Source organism: Lepidochelys kempii, chromosome 21, assembly GCF_965140285.1.
Source record: "Lepidochelys kempii isolate rLepKem1 chromosome 21, rLepKem1.hap1, whole genome shotgun sequence".
In the NCBI taxonomy this organism is placed as follows: Eukaryota; Metazoa; Chordata; order Testudines; family Cheloniidae; genus Lepidochelys; species Lepidochelys kempii.
Window position 1 is genome coordinate 6,656,544 of NC_136400.1, and position 14,490 is coordinate 6,671,033.

General features: G+C 45.6%; 1 protein-coding gene across 1 annotated transcript in view; it reads right to left on the minus strand.

Moving 5' to 3' along the window:
- Positions 1–1,480: 1,480 nt before the first annotated feature.
- Positions 1,481–14,490, minus strand: part of SLC60A1 (solute carrier family 60 member 1) — a 38,144-nt gene continuing 25,134 nt past the window's right edge. The window contains exons 5-10 of the mRNA XM_073320296.2: positions 13,363–13,478; positions 9,391–9,564; positions 6,585–6,732; positions 6,012–6,082; positions 4,049–4,169; positions 1,481–2,018 (exon numbers count right to left, since the gene is read on the minus strand). Coding sequence (XP_073176397.1) covers positions 1,954–2,018; positions 4,049–4,169; positions 6,012–6,082; positions 6,585–6,732; positions 9,391–9,564; positions 13,363–13,478 — 695 coding nt within the window. The 3' untranslated portion in view covers positions 1,481–1,953. The remainder of the gene's footprint in view (positions 2,019–4,048; positions 4,170–6,011; positions 6,083–6,584; positions 6,733–9,390; positions 9,565–13,362; positions 13,479–14,490) is intronic.

Consider the following 14,490-nt stretch of genomic DNA (forward strand, 5'->3'; position numbering starts at 1 on the left):
TCTGGCTAGAAGGGGTTTGGTTGAAATTGTTCAGGTCCTGTAACAGTTACACTCAGAGCCTAGTGAGAATATAGTAATCACTTTTAATTAACATTGCTTTATATACACACACATATGTACATCCATCCACATACAATCACACTAAAGCCTTTATCTCTTCAAACTTTCCTAAAGTATCTCCAGAAAGTTAGCATCTTTAGATTTGCTAGTATTGTCTTGTAACAGATCATTCTTGGGGTATACAGTACCTCGAGAGTTTCTCTCATGGAAGGCACCTTTTGTAGAGGTTATTGCACAGATTAAATGGGTGGAGGTGGAGCCTAGATACATCTGCTTAAGGTTTCAGATAGAAGCAAGACTACAAACCTCCCCAAAACACTGCTACTTGAACCAGTCACTTTTGCAGCTTACCAGTGACTTAAGCAAAAGTCACTTTTTCCTCTGCTATATAACTAATTTAAATACTTTGTATGCTAGAGCCCATTGATTATGGCTCTGCTGCAATGAACATATCTGATACTGTGTAATATAGATTGATCCTGTTATCAAAGTGCACCTGGTGTTTTCTGCTAATATTGTGATTTCCCGTTTGGGAGCATATTTGAAGCCTGGCTACTCTTCCAGATCTGGTTGCTGGAAAACTAATTCTGAAACACTCTTGCAGTGCAGCCTTACGCAGAGGATTGTTCTGTATTAATTAAAAGCTAGAATTGGTGCTGTAGGTTGTCAGGACCATGGCTACAAAGGGGTCCTGTGCTTACACATCAATAGAGAAACCTATTGGTTATAGGTTTCAGAGTAACAGCCGTGTTAGTCTGTATTTGCAAAAAGAAAAGGAGTACTTGTGGCACCTTAGAGACTAACCAATTTATTTGAGCATGAGCTTTCGTAAGCTACAGCTCACTTCATCGGATGCATGCCGTGGAAACTGCAGCAGACTTTATTTATACACAGAGAATATGAAAAAATACCTCCTCCCACCCCACTGTCCTGCTGGTAATAGCTTATCTAAAGTGATCATCAGGTGGGCCATTTCCAGCACAAATCCAGGTTTTCTCACCCTCCACCCCCCCACACAAATTCACTCTCCTGCTGGTGATAGCCCATCCAAAGTGACAACTCTTTACACAATGTGCATGATAATAAAGTTGGGCCATTTCCTGCACAAATCCAGGTTCTCTCACCCCCCTCCCAAAAACCACACACACAAACTCCCAATCCTGCTGGTAATAGCTCATCCAAAGTGACCATTCTCCCTACAATGTGCATAATTAAGGTGGGCCATTTCCAGCACAAATCCAGGTTTTCTCACATCCCCCCCACCCAGAAAACCTGGATTTGTGCTGGAAATGGCCCACCTGATGATCACTTTAGATAAGCTATTACCAGCAGGACAGTGGGGTGGGAGGAGGTATTTTTTCATATTCTCTGTGTATAAAGTCTGCTGCAGTTTCCACGGCATGCATCCAATGAAGTGAGCTGTAGCTCACGAAAGCTCATGCTCAAATAAATTGGTTAGTCTCTAAGGTGCCACAAGTACTCCTTTTCTTTTTGCTATTGGTTATAGTAACTCTAAACCAGGTGATGATATGCAAAATAGGACACATGAAACAGTAAGACTTACAACTTCCAGCCTTTCCTCTGAAGAGAAGCTTGCTTACAAGAGGAATTTTTCTCCACCAAGCTGCCATAAATTGCAGATTTCCAGGATTCTGCAGTTTGACCTTCTTAGTGGAATAACAGACATGAGCAACTTCTGCTGGCTGTACTTAGCCTCCCAAGGTGACTTGGGATGTTTGGTTGGTTCTGACTTATTCAAATTTAACATTTTTGATTGCAGAAAACTCAGGTAATTTACCATGTCATTAGTGTGAAATCATCCTTCCTAGTAATGCTTGATGATTTGTGTTTATTGCAAATACATAACTCCTTGTCCAGGGTTATACTTTCATTTTAGCGCTGATAAAGTCTAGGGTCGCCCATCATTGCTGGCTTGTCAGGTGAGGAGGCATCCACTGCTGCAAAATAAGATTAGTTCACCTGTCAGTATAACACTATGTGCAGAATCAATGAGCATTCATTCTAACATGTTTGAACATAAAATGAGGCCCTCTGCTCTATTGGATACCTAGTTGCACTATTCCAGAGTAACAGCCGTGTTAGTCTAGTTGTTACTGCTAGTTGCAGTAGTTCTTGAAGTTATTGGTGCAGAGGCAGTTTCCTCTGCCTTAGAGAGGTTTAATTTTGGGAGGCATCCCTAGTACCAATCAATAAAAAGTAAGGGGGAGTGTCAGATGGTTTACACAGCACAAGTTCAATCTATTCCTAGCATTGGGACTGCCTGACTTATCTTGGGCAAGTCACAACTTTGCAGGACCTCTAGTCACTTGCTTTCAAAATGGGTTTACTTCATAGGGGTGTCAGGAGGCTTAATTCCTTTCTGGGGAACAGTGATGTTGGTGCAAAGGGTGCTGTAACAGCCCACTGTATCAGAGACAACACAGGAAATGTTCCATCTCTCACCTGGATAGAATTTATCAATGCTGTCTTTAGCTTCCAAAGAAAGCAGCTGCCCATCTAGAGTTTGCAACTAAGACATTTCATAGATTCCAAGGCCAGAATGGGTCACTGATAATCTAGTCTGACCTGTATAACCAAGGCTATAGAATTTCCCCAAAATAATTCCTAGAGCAGAGCTTTAAACAAGAAATCCAATTGTGATTGGTCAGTGATGGAAAATCCACCATAATCTTTGTTAAATTGTTCCAAAGATGAATTACTCACTGTTAAAAATGTACACCTTATTTCCAGTCTGAATTTGTCTAGCTTTAGCTTCCAGCCATTTGATCATGTTATATCTTCCTCTCCTCGGTTGAAGAGCCCATTATTAAATATTTGTTCCCACTGTAGATATTTAGACTTAATCAGGTGAGCACTTTGAATCTGTTTTTATAAGGCATGTTTTCTATTCCTTTAATCATTCTCATTGCTCTTCTCTGAACTCATTCCAATTGATCAATATCCTTTCTGAATTGTGGGGACCCAAACTGGACACAGTAGTCACCGAGTCCTAAATGCAGAGGTGAAATAATCTCTCTGCCTACTTGAGATTCCCATTCTTGCATCCCAGGATCAAATTAGTTCTTTTGGCCAAAGCTCAACACTGGGTGCTCATGTTCTGTTGGTCAGAAAAAGGTCTGGAGGTTGTGGTGGATAATCGACTGCTTCCCAGAATGCAGTCCCTTATCCTGCAAGTATCTACCACCTTCTTTGTTCCTACATGTATACATTTAAATTTAGCTGTATTAAAAGACATATTGTTTGCTTGCATCCAGTTCACCAAGTGCTCTGGATTGCTCTCTGTGAGTGACCTTTCCTCTTATTTATCACTCCCCAGTTTGTGTGTCATCTGCAAACTGATGGTGTGTTTTCTGACAGGTCACTGTTGATAATGTTAACTAGCATAGGGCCAAGAATCAATCCCTACAGTCCTCCATTGGGAACACCTGCTCTGTGACTATTGCCCATTTACAGTTATGTTTTGAGACCTATCAGCTCACCCCATTTAATGGGTGCCATGTTTATTTTATATCATTCTAGTTTGTTACACAGCATGTCATGTGGCACCAAGTCTAAGCATGTTACGTCAACACTATTACAAGCTCTGGCTTTGTGTCTTTCAGAGGGAAGGTTGCATTATTCGTGGGCTTAGCTAGGAAGCAGGCCAGAGAGACGGTACAGGTTGCAACTGTCAGGACTTGCTTCTACTAGTTACATAGCAGAGTGATTTGGTTTCTCAGCTATCATCCCACTCAATTTATGGTTCCTCCCTTACCCCTTAAAACCTGCTTGATGTCTTCCCATATCAGCAAAGTGTGTCTGCCAGGGTTTTGTGGGCAAGTCAGAGCAGGAAGAGGGAACAGGAAGCAGCAGGAAAATAAACATTTCCTTGCATTTTACTTGGAACGCTGCACACTGGCTGTATGTTAATGCACATGTCATTTTTCCTGTCATTCTAAAGCAGGCCTAACTGCTGGCATTTTCTTACCTGATGAGGGCTTGGGGTACATCCTGTGGAAAAACAAAAGGAAAGTGTAGAACATAAAGGCCAAACCTCCAAAGATCATCCCACAAACCAGGAAACTGTAGCTGCCCTGATCATGGATAATCTGCAATAAAGAAAAATAAGGGTCTTAAGTCCAGTGGGAGAGGTGCTTCATACCAGGGCAAGCCACAGGGAGCAGCAGGCTGTTTACATCACGCCTGGCAGAGGTCAGCAGTGTTCCTTTGTTTGAACATAGGGGAACCTTCAGCTCAGGAATCCATTTCCCCTGCTGGTCTGGCCAAGCCAATCTGTTGGCCTGCAAGGCAGGTGCCAAGGCCCATCTGTTTTCACAGGCTGTGTTGGCTCTCTAGACTCTCTTGCTATCCATCTGTACAGATGGCCTGTTTTATGCACATGTATTATATGTGTGTTATACAAATAAATCCTGCCATGAAATGGCCTAACCAAGACCTACCTGAACCAGATACAAGGTGAATTGATATTCTTGTTTTACCACCTGGCAGACTCTGCTTACTCCTCCATCCCCCCCCCAAAAAAAAGTTATATAAACTCATGGCAGAAAGAACAGTGGGGAATGGAGCTTTTGGAAGCCCTGGAACTGGGTAGATTTACATCTAGGGCATGTAGCGAAGCTTGACTCACCGCCATGGTGCCTCCTGCTGGTCATCTTGGAATTAGCTCTTTTCCAGCTTCAGAGCACCCTCTGCAGGCTGGTATCTCACCTGCCTCAGGCCCCCGTGTCCCTCCTGGTGCCCCTTTACCTCAGGGTTCTGCCCCCACAGTACCCCCACACACTGGGTCTCCCCTCCTAGGGGAATCCCCAACCCTCTAAACCCACCTTGCCTCAGTGGCTACTGCCAGTCATCATCTCTCCTTGCTCACCGGGGCAGACTACAGTCTGTAATAGCCACTCATCTTTGGCCAGGGGGTAGGACCTACTGCCTTTGCCTATTCCCAGGCTGTATCTCCGCAGCCCAGCACCTCTGTAGGCCTTCAACACATGGCCTGCAACCTGGCGTTTTACCAGGCTGGAGTTCCCTTGCCCTATTCCCCAGCACTGCTCCAGTTCAGGTACCTTCCTCTCAGGCAGCTAGCCCCTTTCCCTCCAGGACCAGAGAGAGACTCTTCCAGCTTCTAACCCACAGCCCTCTTATCAGGGCCAGCTGGGCCCTAATTGAGCTGGCCACAGCTGTAGCTGCTTCCCCAATCAGCCTAGCCTGGCTGCTTTTAACTCCTGTTTATTGGAGTGAGGCAGCTGCTCCACTACAGGGCATTACTGCTCTAAGGAACTTCACTCAATGAATATGTTGCTTCCACAGTTCTCCCAACTTGGACAACTGAATTTCTAACACAAGAGGTAATGCAAAACAACCCATAGCTGTAGCAGCATTGCTTGGTGATGGTAAGGTGTGGAGTAGAGCAGCTAGCCCATCCCACCATGACTCTACTGCTTTTTGGGCTAGATTTACCCTGGAAACCTGGAAACCACAGTTCCACTGTAGGCATACCGCTGTAAGAGTGGGCACTTTTATAATTACATCTAGCACTCTTCAGCACTTGATGGTAGCTGTCTCTTAGCAGCTCCCACTGATTGTATTGCCTGTTTTCTCTACAGAAGACTGCCCCCTCTTTCCTTGCAGAATGACTATGTAGCTTTCAGAACTGTCTGTATAAAACGGCCATGCACTAAGTGTTCATGTAAACCCTACTGCCGTGCAATACATGCCTCCTAGTGTACTTTAATCCACTAAATCGGGTAGATTTAAAGAGCACTAGGGGACTTTTAGTGCATGGCAGCAGGCTGTTGTGAGGTACGTGTACACCTCATCTTGTGTAGGCAAGCCTTAAGACTTCCATTCACTCAAATACAGATCTGTATGTGCTTGAATTAAAATTCTCGTCAATTCAGGGCATATCCTGGGTTTTTCCTTTTTTCTGCACTTACCGACCCCACGAGTAACTGTAGCACCATCTCTCCAATTGCAGCTCCAGTGACTAATACTGTCGTGGCACAGCCTGAAAACAAATGGTACAAGTTCTAGGAACTGCTGAAATGAATAGCTTCAGAGGGCCAAGAATGCCCCAGGCTAGAGCTCTGTGAGGTGAGACCCACCGGTTCTACATTCATGAGCCTGCACAAATATGGCCCTTTTGCATTCTGATATTCTATCAAGGCTTGTCTATACCGCAGGTTACTGCCTGGCAACCTATTGTGCTGTAAGCCCTTTGCTTCCTTATGGACAGCAGAGGATATTAAAAAAATAATGGCTGCAGCCAGCCAGGGTACCAGTAAAAAGTTACCTGATCCTCCCACTCTCCACTGTGTGCAGAAGGACCTGTGCTCCCTGTTAGCCATTCATTCTCCATTTTCCCACATATCTACCCTACCACGTGGTGCATGGAGGCTGGAGCTATTCCTGGGTAACCTGCAAAGCATGATCTTAGGAACGTGAAAAGGGGCTTGCTTGCTGCTGGTACTTTTTCTGCTCAGAATCTGACAGGGGGTAGGGATGCTCACCTTTGTATTGGAGGATGTCTTCCGTGTAGGCCAGCATGCTAGGGAAGGTGCTGCTGAGGAAGAGACCCAGGCACGCTGTGCCCACAAACAGGAAGACAACGCTGTAGGAGAAAATCAGGAGCAGGAGGAAAGTTGCAAGCACTCCAACCTGCAACAATACAAGCCCAGAGTCACTGTCAGGGAAGAAAATAATCGCTGAGGTAGCACTGGGCTCTAGCGGGCTTTTAAAAAGAATAGTTGAGGGCCTGGAAAAGAAGTAGATTTATCTGGTCTAAGCGAGCTAGCTTAACTGAGCTTTGTCTCTGAACATTGAGTTACAGGCATAATCTGCACGTCACATAGGAATAACTATTCACTGACTGAGCTCACAGCTAGAAATCAGAGTCGATTCACCTTCAAATGCAGTATTCAATACCCTCACTAGAGGGACATAAGCCAGCTACTTTGGATTCTGGTCAAAAAGCCAAGCAGAACCATCTGTCCCAAGTTCATTAGACAAAGAATTAAGATTACCCTCAAGCTCCCTCTGATTTTCTAGATGTTGCAATTTGGTGTTTCGAGTGAGCCTTAAATGCAGATTTTTGCGATTTCCCTCATTTGCACACAATTGTTCTTCAAGCCACAACTCTGTGCTGTTTTGCTGAATTGCTAGTGACCACCCAGCAGGGGGAGCTCTCACCACATTTTGTAATCCCAGACAAAAATCAAGGCGCTGTTTTTTCCCCTTAATTCCTTCAGGACTAAGTGATAGGTGGTTTTAAAAATGTGTGCATGTATAAAAACACACAGAGCAACCTGGAATCTAAAAGCCATTCCTCTAAATTTAACTTAATATGAGAGTTAAGTCAAATTTTAATCCTAAATGACTGTCAAAACTGTGTACATACAATATTAATAATTGCAATTCTAGAACAAATTTTATTCAGTGATCACAGACAGTCAAAATAGGTACATAATTTTCTATCTGTAAGTATACTTGCGTAATGCAGATTTGGTTGCCATTGAAGTAAAAGGCAAAACTTCCAATAAATTCAACAGGACTAGAAGGAGCCCCCCAAATCAGTTCTAGTTAACAATAGAACCCAGGAGTCTGGATCCTTAGTCCTCAGATGTTCAGTCGTGCCAGATCAAACCAGGGAGTGGTCTACCTAGTCTGGTGACTAGTAAAACACTTCAGAGGAAATTGCAAGAATTGTCAGAACTATGGAAATAACCTGGCAGTAGGGGGAAGTTTCTCCCTAATTCAGGCTGTTAGTGACTGATTTATGTTCTGAAGCCCTCTGGGCTTCAGATATTCTTAATTTTAAAAAACGAAGTGACGTGGCTGTTCCTCTGTGGCCTGATTTTTTTTTTAAAGCAATTTGTGATTCGGTGCCTCAGTGTTTGGATGCCCAATTTAAAACACCTCAAAAGCACTTGGTTTTTAGAAAGCACTCCTCACTTTTGAAAAATTAGACCCATAAATATCCAGTCCCATTTTCCCATGATTCTACCATGCTCTTAGCTTCACATGTATATTGTGGCAGTGAATTCCCCAGGTTAACTATACATTCTATAAAAGGTTTCCTTTTTTTCTCCCAATTTTAAATGAATTGCCTTACAGATTCATAATTATAGGGCCAGAAGGGACCACTATGATCATCTAGTCTGACCTTCTGTAAAACACAGGCCAGAGAACTTCCCTGAATTAATTCCTGATTAAACTAGAGCATATCTTTTAGAAAAACATCCAATCTTGATTTAAAAATTGCCAGGGGTGGAGAATCCACCACACATCTTGGTAAACTGTTTCTATTTAGCTGTTTTCCCCCTGGTTCTTATATTAGAAGGAAGGGTGATTAGGAGAGCCTGAATTTCTCTGCCTCATCTCATCTCCTCTTCAACCACTCTAAATCTTCTCAATCCCTTGTCACATAACACTCTCTCCTGGCCTCTAATAATTTTTGTTGCCTCTCGTCTAGTCCATCTTCCACCGCCTTTTTTGAGATGAGGTGACCACAGCTAACAGTATTCTAGGTAGAGGTGCACCACTGATTTACATAAAGGCATGATTACTTTAGCGTTTTCTATCCAATTCCTTACACATCCTCATATCATTTGCTTTTTGACTGTTACTGCATGCTGAGCATTTCACTGAGACAGGCAGAGCACCCCTCCAAGTGATTAGCAGTCATTAGAACCCAGCAAAGTAGATGGAGTAGTTAAAATTATTCCTTCCAATGGGCGTTAGTTTGCATTTGTGATCATGACATTGCCTAATTACTAGACAACAATACAGATTGGTTGGAGCACTCCGTTAAATTACTTATTTCTACAGAATGATTTCATTATAAGCCGAGGGGCACTGCAACCAGAATTATGGGCACAGTGGGCTGTATTGAAATATTTATGGACTTTGAGTCTTCTGTTGTCCTGTCAGAGGACATAAGAGTAAGTAAAGTTGACGTCCACGTCACTCAACATTTCCACTGAGTTCTAGTCGGACAGATTTTAGCCTATGAGAGAAATCAACAATGCAATAAAAGTTAAAAAATGTTTTCAGACTAAGTCCTTTGTCTTGCTTTGGGTTCTTTGTACTCGGTTAGCAGTGGTGTACATGGTGATTTGTGCCGCCTTGCCTAAATTGGGGTGCAAATCACTGCTTGCATTGCTGAGGCATATCCACATAAGGGATATGTAGCTACATTGGTGCAAGAATACCCAGGGTAACCAAGCCTTTGAGCTAGCTCAGTCCGCTTCTGGGGAAGATTCTTTCCCCTCCAGATCAGAAACGCTGTGCAGAGGGTGACAGTACAGTTGGCCTTACCACATTTATGGTCACCATGGTTGCAGGTTTCATTCGGTAGGACACAGGGATGGAGACGAGCCTGCCTAGTGTGATGAACCCCCAGAATAAGCTCGGCAGGTAGCCAGCCACCTTGTGAACCACAGAGAGAGGTTCCTCCACTGCATAGCTGTATACGAACCCAGAGTACTCGCCCTGCAGGGAAAGCAAACAGCACTCTGCATTAATTTTACATCTCATAGCCCTAGCCCCCTGAAGAATACGGGCCTGCTCTAATATGTCCTCTGTGATGCTGTTTATCGTGTGTCCCCCATTGTGATAGGTGCTGTACAAACAGAACAAAGAGATGCTCTCTGCTTCAAAGATCATACAATTCAAGTAAGAGTCCATGGAGGGCTTGCAGGACTGAACCCTAAGGGAAAAGGAAGGGAAACGTACTGCTTCTGAAAGTGGGAGATACCATGCAAACCTCTAGAGAGCTGTATCCTGTCCTGAAACAATGCTGCTCCCCTGCAGGCCACCACAAACTCTTCCCTTTGTAAGCTATGCTAGTCTGGCTTTGAACCTCAGTCTCCAGACAGGATACTGCATGTATCCTCCTTTCCTTAACGTTACTGAGCCGCAGCAAATAGACACAGCACAGCAAGGAGATGTGTGCGTGCCATGGCAGCGCAGCTGGGATGCTTACCCAGGTTCAGAATATAAGGATAGTTAATTCATGTTAGAAATCTTGAGCCATGAATCATGCATCTGATTTACCAGATATGATCGCTTGTCTGCACATGGAAATGGGCACCTAAATGGTAGCTGTTGCTTCTCTCTCTCTCACACCCACCCACTCCCCACCTGCCCCCTTGTAAGGATGGAGATGAACAGGGATCTGTTGTCTCTCATGTAAGTGCCCTAAGATAGGAGATATTCTGATGTGGGCTGCTTTTCATCTCTTGTTGAAACTGTTCCACTGTAGTAATGGGGCCACAGACAGCCTGAGAATCACTGTATCGTCCAGTGGTTTGGGTACTCACCACAGCTGGGGGAGAGTCTGACTCAAACCCCCAGCTGCTTGAGGAAAAAGGATTTGAACAGCCGCCACCTACCTCTCAAGTAGCTGGCCCAACTGCTGGATTATAAGGTGTTCTGATGTGGGCCCCTACCCCTCTCAACCTTTCCTCGTGAAACTGTTCCACTTTAATGAACTATGAATTGGGCCAAAGCAAGATGTAAAGGTGAGGCGCCCGCAGTAGCTCAGAGTTGGGGTTTTTTGTGGGATGAAGACCCTGGTGAAGGACAGGGATCTGAAGGGGGAAGCATCTTCAGCCTTTCCTGTTGAAGTGTTTCCTTGTTACTGAACTATAAATTGGGCCAAACAAAAATGAGACATCCTCACTAGCTCAGGGGTTAACCTCCTTTCTTGAGATGTTGATGCCCTGGTTTCAGTTCTTCTCTCTCTCTCTCTCGCTCCTGTGGGGCAGGATTTGAAGAGGACGCTCTCTTGTCCTTTCCTCGCGAATCTGGTTCCACTTTAATTAACTATGAATTGGGCCAAAGCAAGTACCCCCAAAGAGATGCCTTTTGTGGTGTAGTGGTTTGGGTACTCCCCTGGGCTAGCAAAGCCTCTAGTTCAATCCCTCCTTCTGCCTGGGGAGGGACGGACATTTGAGGCGGGAGCGCCCCCAGCCTTTCCTCTTGAAGCTGGTTTCACTTTAATTAACTATGAATTACTCCAAAGCAAGCTCCTCTAAAGAGATGCCTTCTCTGGTGTAGAGGTTTGGGCATTCCCCTAGGATACTGAGGGCCCTGGTTCAATCCCTGCCACGGGGAAGGGGTTTACAACATGTATTGGCTGCCTCTGGGGCCTTTTACTTAAATATTTGGTGGGAGTGGGGGTGGGGGGGGCGCACCTTAAAAAAGCAAGGTCACTTTTGTCCCCCGCGGCTAGGCTACCCGCCCAGGCTGTGGGAGACCCCAGGCCCAACCCCTCCTCTGCAAGGGGTTGTGCCAAGGCTCTCCCACCTCCCAGGAGACCACCCGCCTCCCGCTTACACCTCCCAGCCCCACCCCCACCTGGCCCCCCAGCCACCGCCCCTCCCGCCCTTGCCCCCACCCACCACTCTTGTGAAGTGAGTGATCTCTGTTCAAACCCCCCTTCCGTTTCCAGAAAGACAAGGGCCTTCCGCAAGCGAAAGGGGACCTAAACAGGAACCTCCCACTTCTCTTCTGGGAGGTGGGATAGCCTTCTCCAAATCCTTTTAAATAGTCAGAGGAAGGATTTGAACCAGAATCCTCCACCTCTTAAGCAAGCAACTTAACCACTGGACTATAGAGTGACCCTAGACTGTTGCCTGGCCCAGTTCATAGTTAACTAAAGTAGAACAGTTTCAACAGAAAAGATACACGCAACTCAAATCCTAGCTCCTTCAGGACCAGGGACTTGAACCAGGCTCTCCAACACCATAGGTGCAGGCCCTGGCCACCAGGCTATACAAGGCTGCTTGCTAATGATATTTGCTTTGGACCATTTAAGAGTTAATTAAAGTAGAACAACTGCAATAGGAAAGAATATTGCTATGCCAAACCTTTCTCACACAGACAGGGATTGAACCAGGCTCTCCTATACCCAATGTCCACACCCTAACCACCAGGCTACGTAGGACTTCTTGCAAATGAGGCTTGTTTTGGCCTAGTTAATTAAAGGGGAACAGTCTCAAGAGAAAAGAAGCTCCCTCTTTCAACCTGTTCTTAACAGACAGAGGAAAGAGGTGAAGCAGAGTCTCCTCCCTTGGCGATCAGCAGCCTAACCACCAGTCCTTAGAGCAATTCTGAGCCTTTTACTGGCCCAACTGGTAATGAATTAAAGTGGAAAAGCTTCAGCTGCAGTGTGGATGATAACACTGACCTCCTTTGTAAAGTGCTTTGATATCTATTACTGAAAAGTGCAGTGTAAGACCTAGAGAACGAAGGGCTAAATTCTGCACGCTGTTACAATAAGTAATAATAAAACCGCTCTACATCTCCTGAATTGCTGTTGCGTGGGACTTAGGCAAGAAATACAAGCCTGTTTCCTGACTGCATTATGAGAGTGGCTTTCTCCTGGAGCTGCTATGGCAGAACTAAGCCTTCTATGCATTGTCCTTTGTAACGGTTACATGGATTGCAAAAGCAGGCAAGTAGGCTGCTGAGTTAGTGTGATAGATGGTGCCTGGGTGAGGGCCAGGGATGCCTGTGTCAGCAGATGGGATAGAAAAAGGTTCTCTTTGAAGGGGGCTGGCAGTTCCTAAAAGATGTAATAATACCAGAGGCTCAAAAACAAGCTATTCTGATGCAGGGGAAAGATAAGAGCCACAGGATGGGTACCCAAAGTCGTCAGTTACGTCTGAAAATGGAGGGCCAGCTGTGTTCTAGCAGCAGCTGCCATATCTGCTTTTCACAGCGAAGCACGTTTTCAAGACTGTTTAATGCCCCAGTAAGGCTCGGTGAGTTTTGCACTTTCCCTCACACAGATGGGGCAAAATCAGGCACAATTTACAAAGGTAGGATGAGCAGCCACACCTCAGTTCTTGGCCATACTGCCCATTTTTGGGGGTGGGATGGGGGAATCCTCCCTGCATCCCCCACAAGTAGAAAGGAATCCAGATGCAGCAGAGCCAGTGTGATGCCACTGATCAGGGTAGAGGAGGGGCATGTAGAGAATGCACAGTATGCTCTGAAACAATCCAGGTGGGAACTTCCAGCCCAGCCCCTGTAGGCTCAGGAAAGCTCCCTGAACACAGAGCTAGCATCCATTGCATCTGCAAAGCACAGCTGCTCTCAATCCATGAGTGGGGTGATGAGAAAGGATTCCTTCAAACCCCACTGAAGTCCAGCCCGCACTGTGCGCAATGAACAGAGTACGTGTATTTTGCCTGAGGCTTAGCCTGGTTGTAAAGGATTCAGGGTGGAGAGAGTGCCACATAGCTTTGATTCAGAGAGGATTTCTTGGCCAGCAGTACTTACTATGATCCCGTCACTCATGAAGAGGACAAGAGCCCCAGCGACGTGGACTGCGAAGTAGGAGTAAGGAGCTCCTCTGAAGTTTTTGCTTTGGCAGCAGCTAAATAGGTCGTCATGCGCTGGGTTAAAAAAAAGAATTCAAAGCAAATGTAAGTGGAGCTCCCAACTAGCTGCTCGCCCTACCACTCACAATGGGGATTTGTTCTGTCACCTGCCCCTGGACAAATGGAGAACAAACGTACAGCTCTGTTCTGGGTTGCGTACGAGCTGGAACACTGATAAGAGGTTATCAGTATGCTATGCTATGCTATGCTATGCAGAGGTGCCCATGTGAAATCTTGCCATAGCACATGCTATCTAGGTAGCAGGTAGCGTCACCTCAAAGCTCTCGGAAGCTGAGGAGGATGGACTTGGGGAGCACTAGCCTGGCTGATGATTTAGAAAATCTGGGTTCAAGTCCAGCTCAGCCATGGATTTATTATTCTTATTATTTACATTGCGGTAGCTCCTTGAGGTCCTGCCCGAAATCAAGGCTCCATTGTGCGGGGCATTGTACACAGCGAGAGAAAAATCCCTGTCCCAAGAGCTGACAGGCTGAGGATGGGTCTACACTGCAATCAGTGTTAGTACAAACCCAGGGTCCTCGGCGGGGTCATGCTGCTGCAACTTCACTGCTATTGATAGACGAAAGCTAGCTCAGGATGTCCACATGGGCTGCAGTCACCACTCTGATCGCATTGGAGAGAGGCCCTGGACCCCATGCCCTGATGCCTCTGGGACCAAATCCCTGAGTCTCGCTAGTCCTCAGTAAAATGGGGATAACAACCCTTGGTCTATGCAGACTGTAAGTTATTTGGGGCAAGGTATGTATCTATACAGTAGGGCCATGATCTTGGCTGGGACTAATGCTGCACAAAGAATAATGGGGGGGTGGAGTGAAAAAACCATGGTAGCTTTCAATAAAGTTAATGAAGTGCTTGGCACATTGAGTGTATTTTTCGTCTACAACACAGTTTATAAGGTAGTAACTATCCTGCCTTGTGTGTGTGTGTGGGGGGGGGGGGGGCGGGGGGGAATGGCATGACGGGGAAGTGAAAGGATTTGCCCGAGGCCACAAAAGGAATTAGCATC